This window comes from Bombina bombina, chromosome 4 (assembly GCF_027579735.1).
Source record: "Bombina bombina isolate aBomBom1 chromosome 4, aBomBom1.pri, whole genome shotgun sequence".
Classification (NCBI taxonomy): Eukaryota; Metazoa; Chordata; class Amphibia; order Anura; family Bombinatoridae; genus Bombina; species Bombina bombina.
In genome coordinates this window covers 1,209,554,209-1,209,571,531 of record NC_069502.1, presented here as the reverse complement: position 1 = coordinate 1,209,571,531, position 17,323 = coordinate 1,209,554,209, and the positions used below count along the sequence as shown (strand labels likewise).

Genomic DNA, 17,323 nt, shown 5'->3' with positions numbered 1-17,323 from the left:
ACCCTGATCTTTCTCCTACTGTTCCTTGTTCCCTTGGCAGAATGACTGGGGGATGAGGGAAGTGGGAGGAGTATTTAAGCCTTTGGCTGGGGTGTCTTTGCCTCCTCCTGGTGGCCAGGTTCTGTATTTCCCTCAAGTAATGAATGAAGCTGTGGACTCTCCTCATACAGAAGGAAAGGAAATTATCTGGTAAGCATAATTTATGTTTTTCTTTGCTGCTGAGGCCAATTAGGCACAGTTATAAATGGGACAGATAACCAGTGACTGTAGAGCGTATACATAAGTCTGGAGTCTGCACTTTTATCAGGAATTGGAAAGCACATAATTTACCAAATTAAATTACAGGAAAGGGGGGTGAAGTAAATGATAAAAGTATATTACAAATGTGTGTTTTTTTACCTATATATTACACTACATTCCCTTTAAGAGATTGTTATTCCTTCTTCTGTGCAAATGATAAGAAGAGAATGGTTTATAGACTATACAGTAATTGTTTGTCTGATGCTGGTTATTTCAGGGCAAGGCTCAGAGGAAGATCAGTGCTATTCACATCCTAGATGTTCTGTTTCTTAATGGGATGGATGTCCGGCTGCAGCATTTTAACCAGAGGTCAGTGTCATCTCGCCATCATCTTACCTGTCCTAGCAAGGCTTATAGTGATTGTCAGGCGGTTGTCATCTTCATTATATTGATCCAGAGGATTTCTGTGTCATTGGCGATAAATTATATTGTTTTATGCTGGGTCTGCAGAATAAAACTACATATGATTTGTATTGGCACAAAACAAGAACACTTAATTTATAGTCATATAAAAAGTACATTTAACCGTTCTCCTAGGAAATGTGTACAGCCCCAAACTTTATTGGTTCAGAAATGGGAACTAATACAAAGTGTAAAATCAATACTTTACCAGACACAAACACCCAAGAAAAATAATAATAAAAATACATATCTAAAAATGTCATTAGTAATGTTGTTATTTATACAGTAATTATTATCCACATATTACTAACGTTTGTACAAATATACTAAAATAAGGAAATATGAATAAAATACTATAAAGATAAGCAAGATAAGATGATAAAATTATTCTGTATAAATTATGGAAAGAAACTGGGTACAAATAAAAATAAACACATTTCACCTGTTTTATTAATGCAAGTGAATATAATAAATAGGGACTTATTGTAGAACAATTTTACAATTTTAATAAAAATGACCATTTCATTTTCTTTTGTGTTTGTGTCCTGTGTTCCTATGAGGGATTTGATTCCTTTATATAGCACACATACATATAGACAAGAGTTTTAGCTCCTGATCCTTCTTTATTGGTCTAAGATTATATGCTGATGCTTTTAGTTGTTTACTGTGCACTATATTAAAACGTCAGCTTATTTGGTCTGCGCTAGAAAAATATATTGAGAATCTACAGGTAGTGTTAACCCCTTAAGGACACAGCTTCAGTTTGGTCATTGGTTCCATGACGGAATAATTCCATCATTGGTCCTTAAAGGGACAGTATACACCAATTTTCATATAACTGCATGTAAAAAGCTGATAAAAAAATCCAGTATAAAACCGTTTAAAAACTTACTTAGAAGCTTCCAGTTTAGCTCTATTTTCTTCTTAAACGGGAAGATTCCACAGCTCCATTCATTACTTTTGGGAAATACAGAACCTGGCCACCAGGAGGAGGCAAAGACACCCCAGCCAAAGGCTTAAATACCTCCCCCACTTCCCTCATCCCCAAGTCATTCTTTGCCTTTCATCACAGGAGGTTGGCAGAGAAGTGTCAGAAGTTTGAGATAATCACTTATGGAGGATAGTACTCTTTGCAATGGGACTGCAGTTTTAAGTAATCCTATCAGTCTCTCAGTGAGAGCATGGATGAAAGTCCAGAGATGCAGGGAGAGTTTTCCTGCGAACCCATCCCGACTCATATTAACAGCTCCTTGGTAATCAGCGTTGACAAGTTTTGTTGCCTACCTTTATGCTCTCAAGTCCATGTCAGAAGCGAGGCTATCTGTCACACTTGAAGGGCCGTGTTCCTGTTCCACGGCATAGATTCCGGTAAGAACATTTCAATTTATTTTGATATGTGAATGTTATGTTAACGAAACAAGGTAGGGTCCCAGTTGGACTCCTTTTATCTTAATAAGGAATCATGGGTTAATATCTCCTGAGGGGGGTTATTGAACAGGGGAGACTTTAATCATGTTTGTTATATGTTATATGGTTTTATCTGCATATGTGTAGCAATACCTAGGTTCACGGCTTTTACAGAACATAGCCATATTTTACTGATGCAATCTCTCGAGATTGCGCGCTCTTTTCTGTGACTGGCACGGTGCACCTTGTGACAGTGCGGTTACGTTGTTTTCTCACTTCCATTTGCTGACTGTGTGTGACAGAGAGAGTCTAGCTCGTGGGTTGTCTGATTCACAGGAGGTGGTGAGTGCCCCAGTCATTGGGGGTGTTAAAAGGGTGCCAGTTAGTTTTCGTCATTTTTGTAATCCCAAGATTATGGAGGATTCTGAGATGTTGGACACGGATGGCTCTGATACGGAGAATGTGTCTTGTGATGAATATGAAATGGCCCGGGTTATCAATGCACATCAGTTATGTTCCGATTGCCGTTCTAGACCCTTTCTCGGCTATGCAAGCAGGTGTTTTCTTGTTCTTTTAAGCCACGTTTTGGCGATGTTGGAGGTTCCCAGTCCTAGTGGACCGAGGGATCCGAGACCTTAGATCAGAGCTTTCCAAACTTTTCATGTTGGTGACGCACTTTTTAGACCTTCATCATTTTGCGTCACAGTAATTCAGTTGTACTAGCAAACAGGAGGTTAAACTAACTTGTTTTAAGAGATACGGACACATACATAAATTATATAATAACAAAATATATTTACAAGTAACAGTATGTATGTGCAAGAATTAAAAAAAAAAATTATAACACCAATCGCTACTTAATATTTTAATGGGATGTGTGAGGTTGATGGGATGAACACAGTTTCTGAATAAAGAGTGGAATATTAGATAAAGACACTCGCATTTTATCATCAAGCATTTTTAAGCTTCCACTTTCTATCCATATATCAAGAGCAGGAGCAGCAATGCACTACTGGGAGCTAGCTGCAATAAAAAAACACTTTGACTTCTGACTTTAGCTCAGCATTTAAGCTGCTGCCCTCAAGAGTTCTGCGAGTCTGACTGGCTACTGCCCGCTCTGCAAACACACTGCTGTCCCACTCACTGACTACACATGCAGTCACGAGCCGATTGAGGAGACTACATGTGCAATCATGAGTCAATGTGCCACCAATGGGAATAGTTTCAGTTCCCACTGAGCTGCGCCAATAGGTTAACATGATTGGTGACCTACTAGGTATCAATCACGTGTCAACCATGTGATATGCATAGCAGGCAGGCGAAAAAGTATGAAACCAAATAAAAAAATAGATTAAAAAAAAAAAGTTAATTAAAAGAAATTAGTGCTGAAGCAGGGACACACCTAAACACTGCCTCCGACACACTAACGTGTCACGACACACAGTTTGGAAGGCACTGCCTTAGATGTTGGATGGCAAATTGGATATGACGTTTAAGGATGAAGCCAATCTCCTTAACGTCTTCGTTTTATTTTTCTTTATGTTTCGGTTCCAGTTCTGAGCTTGGGTGAATAGGGCCTCTGATCGGCTGGTCTTGTTGGCGTGCTCATTCACCCTGGGCTTTCACCCAATGGGTGCTGCCTTCATTTTATTTTTGATCTTGATGGATGTGTTTAATTTGTTTTTCTTAAGCTCATGTCTGTTAGAATTTTGTTTTTGAAACGTTCTTCTCTGGAACCAATACTTTTATGTAATTGGCAAGAGTCCATGAGCTAGTGACGTATGGGATATGCAATCCTACCAGGAGGGGCAAAAGTTTCCTAAACCTCAAAATGCCTATAAATACACCCCTCACCACACCCACAATTCAGTTTTACAAACTTTGCCTCCTATGGAGGTGGTGAAGTAAGTTTGTGCTAAGATTTCTACATTGATATGCGTTTCTCAGCATTTTGAAGCCTGATTCCTCTCAGAGTACAGTGAATATCAGAGGGATGTGAAGGGAGTATCACCTATTGAATGCAATGGTTTTCCTCACGGGAGATCTATTTCATAGGTTCTCTGTTATCGGTCGTAGAGATTCATCTCCTACCTCCCTTTTCAGATCGACGATATACTCTCATATTCCATTACCTCTACTGATAACCGTTTCAGGACTGGTTTGGCTATCTGCTATATGTGGATGGGTCTCTTTTGGTAAGTATGTTTTCATTACTTAAGACACTCTCAGCTATGGTTTGGCACTTTATGTATTTATATAAAGTTCTAAATATATGCATTGTACTTATATTTGCCATGAGTCAGGTTTAAGGGCTAGATTTATTATAGCTGAGGCGTACAGGGGCACGTATACGCGCCCCTGTACGCCTCAGCTCGCCTGTGGCGGGGCGAAAATACCCGCAGGTATTCGTCATTGCACACAAGCGTAATTTTGCGCTCGCGTGCAATCCCGCCCCTGCCCGTGCACAGCCAATCGCGCGCGGGCAGGAGCTGTCAATCTCCTCGGTCTGACTAGACCGAGGAGATTGAATTTCCCCAGATTAGAGGTGGCGAAGAGGCTAAGGAAGCAGCGGTCTGGTGACCGCTGCTTGATAAATGACGGCGAGCAAGTTCTTGAGAGAACTTGCTGCCGTAGGGGCTTAATAAATCTAGCCCTAAGTATATTTAGTCTTTTTTCAATTGACTGTTATTTTAAAATTTGCGGGCAAAATTAGGCTTGCGAGGGCACAAAATGCCAAAGTATATTGTGTCATTCTCGAGATTTTTGGCGCGAAGTTACGTTCGATGACGCAAATGCATAATTTCAGGCGTCTTACTCGACACCGAGTCCTTTCACAGGATTGCGTCGTTAATGACGCGAGTGTGTCATTTCCGGATGTTGTTAGCGCCAAAAAAAAATTCTGTTTGTGTTGTGCGTCATACTTGGCGCCAAATATTTTCATTATTTAAAACTCCATTCCTATATGCCTCTTGCCTTTTTTCTCTTTCAGAGGGCTATGCTGTTTGCATTTTTTTCCCATTCCTGAAACTGCCATATAAGGAAATTGATCATTTTGCTTTATATGTTGTTTTTTTCTCTTACATTTGCAAGATGTCTCAATCTGATCCTGTCTCAGAAATCACTGTTGGAACCCTACTGCCTGATAACAGTTCTACCAAAGCTAAGTGCATTTGTTGTAAACTTGGGGAAGTTATATCTCCAGCTGTGGTTTGTAATAGTTGTCATGATAAACTTTTACATGCAAATAATGTGTCCATCAGTAATAGTACATTGCCTGTTGTTGTTCCTTCAACATCTAATGTACAAGATATATCTGTAAATTTAAAAGATTTTATTGCTGATTCTATTCAGAAGGCTTTGTCTGCCATTCAGCCTTCTAATAAATGTAAAAGGTCTTTTAAAACTTCTCATAAAGTTGATGACATTTCAAATGACCGACAACATACTGATTTATCCTCCTCTGATGATGATCTATCTGATTCAGAAGATCCTTCCTCAGATATTGACACTGACAAATCTACTTATTTATTTAAAATGGGTATATTCGTTCTTTGTTAAAAGAAGTGTTGATTACATTGGATATTGAGGAAACTAGTCCTCTTGATATTAAAACTAGTAAACATTTAAATTCTGTTTATAAACCTCCTGTGGTTACTCCAGAGGTTTTTCCAGTTCCTGATGCTATTTCTGATATGATTTCTAAGGAATGGAATAGGCCTGGTACTTCTTTTGTTCCTTCTTCAATGTTTAAAAAATTGTATCCTTTGCCAGCAGTTACATTGGAGTTTTGGGAAAAGATCCCCAAAGTTGATGGAGCTATCTCTACTCCTGCTAAATGTACTACTATTCCTATGGAAGTTAGTACTTCCTTTAAAGATCCTTTAGATAGGAAACTTGAATCTTATCTAAGGAAAGCCTATTTATATTCTGGTCATCTTCTCAGGCCTGCAATTTCTTTGGCTAATGTTGCAGCTGCATCAACTTTTTGGTTGGAAAATTTAGCGCAACAAGAATTGGATTCTGATTTGTCTAGCATTGTTCGTTTGTTTAACATGCAAATAATTTTATTTGTGATGCCATTTTTTATATCATCAAAATTGATGTTAAATCTGTCTTTAGCTATTTTAGCTAGAAGAGCTTTGTGGCTTATATATTGGAATGCTGACAGGACTTCTAAGTCTAGATTGCTATCTCTTTCTTTCCAAGGTAATAAGTTATTTGGTTCTCAGTTGGATTCGATTATTTCAACTGTCACTGGGGGGAAGAGAGGTTTTTTGCCTCAGGATAAAAGACCTAAGGGTAAATCTAAAGCTTCTAACCGTTTTCGTTCCTTTCGACAAATTAAGGAACAGAAACCTAATCCTTCCCCCAAGGAATCTGTTTCCAATTGGAAGCCTTCTTCAAATTGGAATAAATTCAAGCCGTTTAAGAAACCAAAGTTAGCCCCCAAGTCCGCATGAAGGTGCGGCCCTCATTCCAGCTCAGCTGGTAGGGGGCAGATTAAAAGTTTTCAAGGATGTTTGGACAAATTCTGTCCAAAATCAATGGATTCTGATTATTGCCTCTCAGGGGTATCGAATAGGATTCAGAGTAAGACCTCCTGTTAGAAGATATTTTCTCTCACGCATTCCAGCAAATCCAGTAAAGGCTCAGGCTTTCCTGAAGTGTGTTTCAGACCTGGAGCTTTCAGGGGTAAACATGCCGGTTCAGTTTCAGGAACAGGGTCTGGGGTTTTATTCAAATCTATTCATTGTCCCAAAGAAAGAAAATTCATTCAGACCAGTTCTGGATCTGAAAATTTTGAATCGTTATGTAAGAGTACCAACTTTCAAAATGGTGACTATAAGGACTATTCTGCCTTTTGTTCAGCAAGGGCATTATATGTCTACAATAGACTTACAGGATGCATATCTTCATATTCCAATTCATCCAGATCACTATCAGTTTCTGAGATTCTCTTTTCTAAACAAGCATTACTAATTTGTCGCTCTTCCTTTTGGCCTAGCGACAGCTCCAAGAATCTTTTCAAAGGTTCTCGGTGCCCTACTCTCTGTAATCAGAGAACGGGGTATTGCAGTGTTTCCTTATTTGGACGATATCTTGGTACTAGCTCAGTCTTTACATTCTGCAGAATCTCACACAAATCAACTAGTGTTGTTTCTTCGAAAACATTGTTGGAGGATCAATTTACCAAAAAGTTCTTTGATTCCTCAGACAAGGGTCACCTTTTTAGGTTTCCATATAGATTCAGTGTCCATGACTCTGTCTCTAACAGACAAGAGACGTTTAAAATTGGTTTCAGCCTGTCGGAACCTTTAGTCTCAGTCATTCCCTTCAGTAGCTATGTGAATGGAAGTTTTAGGTCTCATGACTGACGCATCGGACGCGATCACCTTTGCTCTCCAGCTTTGTATGCTGAACCAATGGTGCAGGGATTATAAAAGGATATCACAATTAATATCCTTAAATCCCAATGTTCGACTATCTCTGACTTGGTGGTTAGATCACCATCGTTTAGTTCTAAGGGCCTCTTTTGTTCGTCCAACCTGGACTGTGATCACAACAGATGTGAGTCTTTCAGGTTGGGGAGCTGTTTGGGGATCCAGATGTGTTTTCTCAGGTTGTTCAGATGTGGGGTCTTCCAGAAATAGATCTGATGGCTTCTCATCTAAACAAGAAACTTCCCAGGTACCTGTCCAGATCCAGGGATCCTCAGCCGGAAGCAGTGGATACGTTGACACTTCCTTGGTGTTATCAACCTGCTTATATTTTCCCGCCTCTAGTTCTTCTTCCAAGAGTGATCTCCAAAATCATCATGTAGCAATCAATTGTGTTGCTGGTGGCTCCAGCATGGCCTCACAGGTTTTGGTATGCAGATCTTGTTCGGATATCCAGTTGCCAACCTTAGCCACTTCCATTAAGGCTGGACCTTCTGTCTCAAGGTCCGTTTTTCCATTAGGATCTCAAATCATTAAATTTGAGGGTATGGAAATTGAACGCCTAGTGCTTAGTCATAGAGGTTTCTCTGACTCAGTGATTAATACTATGTTGCAGGCTCGTAAATGTGTTTCTAGAAAGATTTATTATCGAGTTTGGAAGACTTATTTTTCATGGTTTTCTTCTCATAAATTCTCTTGGCATTCTTTTAGAATTCTTAGAATTTTACAGTTTCTTCAGGATGGTTTGGATAAGGGTTTGTCTGCAAGTTCCTTGAAGGGACAAATCTCTGCTCTTTCTGTTTTATTTCACAGAAAGATTGCTAAGCTTCTTGACATTCACTGTTTTGTTCAGGCTTTGGTTCGTATCAAGCCTGTCATTAAATCAATTTCTCCTCCTTGGAGTCTTAATTTGGTTTTGAAGGCTTTACAGGCTCCTCCATTTGAGCCTATGCATTCTTTGGACATTAAAATACTTTCTTGGAAAGTGTTGTTTATTTTGGCCATCTCTTCTGCTAGAAGAGTTTCTGAATTATCTGCTCTCTCTTGTGAATCTCCTTTTTTGATGTTTCATCAGGATAAGGCAGTTTTGCGAACTTCATTTAAATTCTTACCTAAGGTTGTGAATTCTAACAACATTAATAGAGAAATTGTTGTCCCTTCCTTGTGTCCTAATCCTAAGAATTCTTTGGAGAGATCTTTATATTTTTGGATGTGGTGAGAGCTCTGAAATATTATGTTGAAGCTACTAAGATTTCAGGAAGACTTCTAGTCTATTTGTTGTCTTTTCTGGTTCTAGGAAAGGTCAGAAGGCTTCTGCCGTTTCCTTGGCATCGTGGTTAAAACTTGATTCATCAAGCTTATTTGGAGTCGGGTAAAGCCCAGCCTCCGAGAATTACAGCTCATTCTACTAGATCAGTCTCCACTTCGTGGGCTTTTTTTTTTTTTTTTATATTTTTATTGAGGTAAAGTTTGGCATACAAACAAGATATTAAAACATTCCATAAGTGTTATCACAGGTAATATAATACAAGGTTCATCATACAGTAGATATGAAGTGAATATAAGCGTTATTAGTAATCTCAGCCAATAAAATAACACTTTGTGGGCTTTTAAGAATGAAGCTTCAGTTGATCAGATTTGCAAAGCAGCAACTTGGTCTTCTTTGCATACATTTAATAAATTCTACCGTTTTTATGTATTTGCTTCTTCGGAAGCAGTTTTTGGTAGAAAAGTTCTTCAGGCAGCTGTTTCAGTTTGATTCTTAAGCTTATGTTTTTTCTTTCATTTATGAGAATAAACTTATATTTTGGGTTGTGGATTATTTTTTTTCAGCGAAAAATGGCTGTTTTTATTTTATCCCTCCCTCTCTAGTGACTCTTGCATGGAGTTCCACATCTTGGATATTGCTATCCCATACGTCACTAGCTCATGGACTCTTGCCAATTACATGAAAGAAAACATAATTTATGTAAGAACTTACCTGATAAATTCATTTCTTTCATATTGGCAAGAGTCCATGAGGCCCACCCTTTTTATGGTGGTTATGATTTTTTTGTATAAAGCACAATTATTTCCAAATTCCTTTGTTGATGCTTTTTTCTCCTTTCTGTATCACACCACTACTTGGCTATTCATTAAACTGAATTGTGGGTGTGGTGAGGGGTGTATTTATAGGCATTTTGAGGTTTGGGAAACTTTGCCCCTCCTGGTAGGATTTTATATCCCATATGTCACTAGATCATGGACTCTTGCCAATATGAAAGAAATTAATTTCTCAGGTAAGTTCTTACATAAATTATGTTTTTGTGGTCGCGTGGGCACTTCTTCGGAAGTTGCGCAGTTTTGAATAATAGAATTAGGTTTTCAAGTTCATTTCTCGATCCTTGGGGTTGAATTTTCTTGGACCTTGGGCAGTTCTGGAGTGTTCTTATACCAAACTGGTACTGGTTGGATGCTTTCGGCTGTTACCTGGGTTCATGTCACCTGTCAGATTCTTAATATCTCTTGGCCTATTGCTATGGACTCCGGGCTCGGATTCTATCGAAGTATGAGGCTTAATGTTTAAATACAACCCCTCTGATGAAGGGTTGTGAGTGCTGATCTAAGGTTGGCTGTTTCGGGCTACTCGTCTAGGATTTTGATCTGTCTTTGCAGATGTCATCATGGTTCTTTCAGGTCTCTGGGGACTCAGAACCATCATTTCCATTCCTGTGGAGTTGGGAGATGTGAGTGACCTAAAGGGTCTGGTGTTCCGAGTGGTGAACAATTTGCGTCTTCACTCAAGGTTCTCCGGATGCTGACTTTTAGCCCATTAAGCATTTTCTTGCGGTGGCGGAGTCTCCTTCCTTCCCGCCTTGGGCAGATCATCTGGTCTGGAAGCGGGGTCATGGCCTTCTTCCTCTGCTCAGGGTTGCGTTACTCTGAGGTGGTGTGCAGGTGTTCCCTGCCTTCTGTGGGGAGCTGCGAGGCTACAGCTTTACCCTGTGAAAAAGGGTTTTCTTTTTGAAAGACCGATCCCACAAGGATCACTGGCTGACCATGGTCTTTGACGTTCTCAGGTTTCCTACGTCCTCATTGCTACTCTAGCCTTGGGCTTACCAGTAAGGAGTCGAGATCGATCTTAGACGGTCGCCCTTCTGGGGTCAGGTAGTTGGCCATTTATCCTTGTTGTTCCGTTTGGGACTTTGTGGAGGGTGCCTTACGTCTAACTCTCTGGGATAACGAGCAAGGTCAAAGGTTCTCATTCACCTTTGGGTGTTGGTTGATACCTTGCCAGTGTGTGTAATGCGTGTTTTCGCTTGTCTACGATATTTTCCTTGCAATCCAAGTGCACTGAGTGCGAAATTCTTCAACTGTTCAGGAGCTCTTTCAGACTCCTGGGTTTGAGGCTGTGCTGGATCGCCAAGTCTACAGACTTTAGATGGTGCGCTCCTAATCGTAGGAGGCAACTTAGGGTTCCTCTGGAAGTTAGATCTTTAGATCGATTCCGTTTTTTGAGGACCCTGGTCTAGGTCCATGTCTCTCCCTAGAGGGGGGTGGACGGTTCAGTATCATCTTAGGTGTTGCGGTCTTGGGTACCTCTCTCAGAGTGGGCGGGGCTTTGTTATGGGGAGATACCTATCTGCCTGTAGCTTAGGCTCTAGGTCTTCCTTTCATGTCCCTACTGGTCTTCTGGTGCATTTGATGTTCCTATAGACTCCAGGTGTCTTCAACTGGGTTGGCGATATGGCCGAGGAATTTCGCCTCTATGGTACAGTGTTTTCTGTGGCTTTTGCCCTTCTCTTCTAGAGCGAGGGTGGGGTTCTCCTGGTTTAGAGTTACCTTAGCATTTGTTGTGTCCCACATCGACTTTGTGGTAAACTATGCTTACTTGGAAGCTGTAGGTCAAGAGCTCATCTCCAGCTATGGTGATGTACTCTTCATCAGGCAAATCCTACAATTATCCTTGCCTAACGCAGCTTTATACGGCACCTGTGGGTCCTATTTTTCTTGCCTTGTAGGCGTCTTTTCCCTTCTTGAGTTTTCAGAATCCTGGAAAGGGGGATGCAATGTAGTGACTGGTCCCTCTGTTCCTGCAGTGGGATGCTGAGGGTTTGATCCCTGTTGGGGCTCCTGCTGAATGTTGGATTCTGATATGTAGATGTTGGGGGTCTGAGGGCCCTCTTCCCTTGGGAAGTGTTGCTTTTGGGGAAGACAGCAGTGTTCGGGGGGACACATACTCGTGCACAATGCCTATCTGAATCGCGGTAGAATGCCATTTGTAGTAGCTGTCAGAGGTTTGTCCGGGGGCTTTGATCCTCGTTGACCCTTACTTTCTCTTCCAGAGGTCTGGGACTCTTGTCTTCGGTCTTTAACTAGCTTTGGGCTGGGACCGTTACCCTGGAGGGAAGCTCGGGGATCGGTTACCTATGTAGTGTTGACCGTTTTTTCTTCCAGAGTTGGTCCTCCCCTTTGATGGGAGGACTTTTGATGTTCTTCCCTTTCTACTGGTGTCTGGTACTGGGAGGGGACACTCATGGAGCCCGGTCTTCGGAGGGCTGTGAGCTTTTGGAAGGTTAACAGTTTGAAACCAGCTACAGCTACTTGCACTTTGAAGGTGTGCTAGCAGACTTACAACGCCTTTCGTTGGTTGGGGTTCTCAATAGCTGAGTCAGTTTTCCTACCTAGTAGCTGGTCATTGAGAGTTCCTGTTCAGACAGTTTGGTGTTCTCTTGCAGAGCTCCTTCCTAGCTGTTGGGATAGTTATCCTTTTGCCGCTGTCTTTGCTGGCCTAGCCTGCAGGTTTTGTTCGGATACGAGTCATCAGGGACCTCTTGTATTTCTGGAGTACCTTAGGTTATGTGACTGGATCAGGGGTTTTCCCTGTGTGAGGATCTCTTTTTTATTCGGTCCTTGTGTTTTTAGGGAGTTCGTCTCCCTGGGCGCTACTATCGTAAGACAACCTTGGGTTGTTCTATGCTTATTAAGCCGTGTGGAATGATTGTTTGGATTTGGGAATCTGTTCTCCTTTTTTGAGGTAGATAGTGGTCCTTGCCTTTTGGCAGGGTACCTTCTTGGGAGTCGTGACCCGCGGGGCTGACTCCTCAGAGAATGTTTGGGCTCAACGGACTTTGGAACTGAGTGGTCTCTATTTCGGCTTGCTGGCGGTGTAACTAATGTGCAGTTACCAGGGCTTCATGTTTTCACCCATGTCGTCTTTATTTGTATAGGGTGTCGGGTAATTTCAGGCTGTGGTGCCTTTCGAAGGGGTCGTCTTTTGTACCCACCCATTGTTTGCATTCAGTGTCCTCTAGCTTTGGTATTGTTTTCCCAAAAGTAATGAATGCAGCTGTGGACTCTTCCCGTTTAAGAAGAAAAACATAAATTATGCTTACCTGATCATTTTTTCTTCTTCTGACAGGAAGAGTCCACAGCTCCCGCCCGTGTTTTTATCTATGAGGCGGTAATTTTTTGTTCTAGCACCTTTTTTCACCCTGATATTTGTCCTACTGTTCCTTGTTCCCTTGGCAGAATGACTGGGGGATGAGGGAAGTGGGGGAGGTATTTAAGCCTTTGGCGGGGGTGTATTTGCCTCCTCCTGGTGGCCAGGTTCTGTATTTCCCAAAAGTAATAAATACAGCTGTGGACTCTTCCTGTCAGAAGAAATGAAAATTATCAGGAAAGCATAATTTTATGTTTTTAAAAGGTTACAGGAACACCCACTGCAAGTGGGAAATATCAGACATCCGTTCCTTTGCAGGGGTTAAAAAACAACATATGATTTGTGGTAGTGGCTGATAGAAAAAAACATTAACATTTATATATATATCTATTAATTTATATATATATAAAGGGCCATGATACCCAATTGTGGAAAAACTTGAAAGTGATGCAGCATAGCTGTAAAAAGCTGACTTGAAAATATCACCTGAACATCTCTATGTAAAAAAAGAAAGATATTTTACCTCAAATGTCCTAAGTATTCACACCCCATTGTAAAGGGCTTAAAGCAGCCAATCAGTATGCTTGTCCCAGGACCTGCAAGTGAGCGTGCCTCATGCACACTCATGTTATTTCTCTATTCAGTTTAAGGAAGTTTACTATGAAATCTCATGAGATCACAGTAAAATAGTTCATAACCTCAGCACTGCTGTTGCTGATTGGCTGTTGTACATTTCTTCCTTTTTTTTTTTTTTCTTTTTTTTTTTAACCTGCAGCTGGACAGTAACTAAAAGATACATTTTTACACAGCACTTACTCTGGTGAGCTGAGGAAATTGTGAGGTAAAATACCTTCCTTTTTTACATAGAGATTCTCAGTTGATATTTTCCTGTCAGCTTTTTATTTATGCTGTATCACTTTAAAATGATTTAGCGTATGAGTACTATGTCCCTTTAACTGATTAAAGAAAGTGACTTATGATACCAGATAAGATTATTGCCTGTAGGGAAGTTGGTTCGCTTGATATTTTCCTCCATTTGTCCTTTTCCATACAAGCTGCACAGCAGTGTTTTGATTATTTGAAACTGATTTGATTGTAGGTATCAGAGCCTGTTGTCTCTATAAGTATTCCAGGCAATCTCATGTAAAAAAATATTCATTCTTTCCCTTTTCTTTAGAATACAAATGGCAGAGAAATTTGTGAAAGCTGTTTCCAAACCCAGCCGGCCAGACATGAATCCTATCCGGTGAGTGTAGCAAATACTTAACCCCTTGGATGCGCTGTGGAGCCTCCTTTGGCAGCAAATGGGTTAAGATGACAGCGCTAATTTGTGTCACTCTGTGTGCTTATTAGGGATTGACAGGAGCATGAATTTTAAATACGCCACAAGGAATCTGCACTCACTGGACTTTTCATATATATATATATGGCATAGATGGAGGCACTCTCTGGTCTTTTCATATATACAGGTATACCCCGCTCATACAGCGGGTTAGGGACCGGAGCACTGAGACACAGATTGCACTGCAATGCAGTTAACATTGAACTAAGCATAGCAAAATGGTGCCAGTCACTTTTCTCGCAATCTCACAATGATTTACAACACTGTTTCAAAATCCTTGGAGGTTGAACTTCAGCTCCACAAAGCGCTGTATTAGCGAATCGCTGTAAAGTGAAGCGCTGTAAAGTGAAGTATACCTGTATATATGGGATAGAAGGAGGCACTCTCTGGTCTTTTAAGTGTACTTTAATAGAACAAACGTGACGTTTCGGGGGGACACTCCCCTTCCTCAGACAGTGTGTCCCCAAAATGTCACGCTTCTTCTATTAAAGTACACTTAAAAAGACCAGAGAGTGCTTCCTTCTATCCTTTATATTTAACCTTTGCCACCCTGGCAACTGACTACAAGGTGAGAGTGCTCTTTTCTCTGGACAGTTTTTCACAGCTAGACAGTGATATTTCATGTGTGCCATATAGATAAACATTGTGGTCACTCCCGTGGAGTTATTTATGATTCATCACTGATTGGCTAAAATGCAAGTCTATCAAAAGAAATGAAATAAGGGGGTAGTCTGCAGAAGCTAAGATACAAGGTAATCACTGGATAATGGGTAATAAAGGGATTATCTATCTTTAAAAACAATCAAAATTCTGGCGTAGACTGTCCCTTTAAGAAATATTCTTATAGGAAATTCAAAGAAACATTATTTCAAATTACAGAAAAATAAGTTAAATGAATAACATATACTGCAAAATAAAGTTTTATCACTACTCATAATTAATCATTTTTACCACAAAAGTGTTTTTAATACTTCTTTAAGGGACAGTGTAATGCAAAATTGTTTTTTTTTTAATTCTATTTCCAATGACAAATTATACCAGTTGCAGAGTTTAAAATGTAGCTCAAGTTGCTCCTTTCTGCTTTTTTGTATTTATGAAATAGCTGATTGAGCTCTTTGAAACCTCAATGCATTAAAATGTGTCGAGCTTACAGGGAGAACAATTCTCACTGCCTTATCACTCTATATAAACAGATTTTAGCATCTATCTCCCCCACTGGGAGTGTAACTTCATATGCTGGATATTTACATTACTTTTCTGTACCCATTACTGCAGTATTTCAATTTTCAGTATGGATGGTGGTTTCAACAGGCAAAATCAACTATTTCAAATGACAAAATAAAGGTAAATGGGTTATTTGTAAACAATTTAATTCACTCTAGCAGGTAAAATGGGTCACTGGAAACACATTGAATGGAGAATTCTTTATAGTACACGGTCCCTTAAAATGGAACAGCATGCCGCTTAGCACATTGCATGAAACCTTAGTTAGTGTTTCCTGTAGAAAATGTGCTGAGTTGCAGCAGTAATCTGTTTTTTATTTTTATCACAGGGTGAAAGAAGTGTACCGGTTAGAAGAGATAGAGAAGATCTTTTTACGGTGAGATTTCATCTGTAAGCGTTTCTTTCTTTCCTTTCGTTGCTTCATGACTGCCCTACTTGTTATCTTGACAAATATATTAGCAGAATATACCACAACATTGTTGTTGGTACAAAAATGTTGCAACATCTCTGCCAGAGGGCAAACTTCTGTTAATGAGAACAGATTCCTAACTGTAGCCCTGATCCTAATTCCCAGCCCCTAATCCTGACTGCAATAATGTTCTTGGAAACAAAATGATGGCAATTGTCAAATTGCCACCCACTAATTCCTGTCCAAGACACTGTGATGAGCAATCTCACAACATTATGACTGGAAACCCTATGATATGACTTGTAGCTTGGATATATGTCAATCAAAATCTAGCCAGGCATAAAACGTACTTGAAGGACCTGATCAGTCTGCTAATTGATCCATTAAGGACAACCTTGGTATTGTGTCTACCTCAGGTTTTGAAAAAGGAGGCCAAAGACATTATCCTAAATTCTCGTTTGTAGAGGGTACAGCAAGTGAGAGTATGTAGCAGATGAAAGGTCTGGAGGATACAAACCCTTGTTCATTTGGTACTTTGATGAACACTAGTCCATGACTCTACAACAGGTGGACTTAGTCTTTCCCATGTAAAAAGGTTCTTACTCTTAGTTTCCTAAAAAGAACATCACACTGTGCCTGGTTTTAGCCCTCAAAGGTTCACTTGAAAATGAAGGCACATCATTCTGTGATGCAAAGTATAAAGACAACCTGGTTCACAAGATCTGTAGACCATGAAGTTGCATACTTGTATGTTTCTTCACATGCAGATAATGTCCTACATGTCTAGTTTACATTGTTACATGACGTTTTCCAATTCCTGCACCAACTTCAGCAAGGTTCTGGATGCGCTTGGCCTCATAGCATCCCTCATCAGGGCTTCCTCAAAAGGAAAATGTCATCCCTGCTCTGCTTGTCTATTTCTGAGTGTGCTCCTTGAACCCCTTTTAGTGGTTTAACAACTTAACATTGTTTTTAGACTCTTTGTGAGTATTTCTGGTGTTTGTAAAAGCTTTACAGCAGTTTTACATGACTCATCTCATTAAAGTCAGATGCTAGTGTTGGCATTATAATGTGTGCTGGTCTTTGGTCTCTTTAATAGATTACGTAGCTTTTGCCTTTCTTTAATTTGTGCCAATAGTAGATCATATTTTTGGCAGTTTAGAATGGGAAATACCTTGATCTCTCTATGGTTATAGTTGCCATCTTCAGCCTATGAACAGCAGAGAACCAGGCTGAACACGCTTCAGTGACTTGCGCAGAGTTCAGGCTCTTGCATGGGGGCCTGTGGCACAACATCCTATCACCTGTTGTGGAATTTTGATAGACAAGCATCACCCTGGTCACGGTGGCTTTAAGGTGATGATGACCATTCTCATTCA

General features: G+C 40.3%; 1 protein-coding gene across 5 annotated transcripts in view; it reads left to right on the top strand.

Annotated features, from left to right (window-relative positions):
* The window catches only part of CMTR1 (cap methyltransferase 1), a 392,012-nt gene that overhangs the window by 361,533 nt on the left and 13,156 nt on the right, over positions 1-17,323 (top strand). For all 5 annotated transcript variants that reach the window (XM_053712701.1, XM_053712702.1, XM_053712699.1 and 2 more), the window contains 3 exons: positions 518-609; positions 14,147-14,215; positions 15,864-15,911. In XM_053712701.1, coding sequence (XP_053568676.1) covers positions 518-609; positions 14,147-14,215; positions 15,864-15,911 — 209 coding nt within the window. The remainder of the gene's footprint in view (positions 1-517; positions 610-14,146; positions 14,216-15,863; positions 15,912-17,323) is intronic.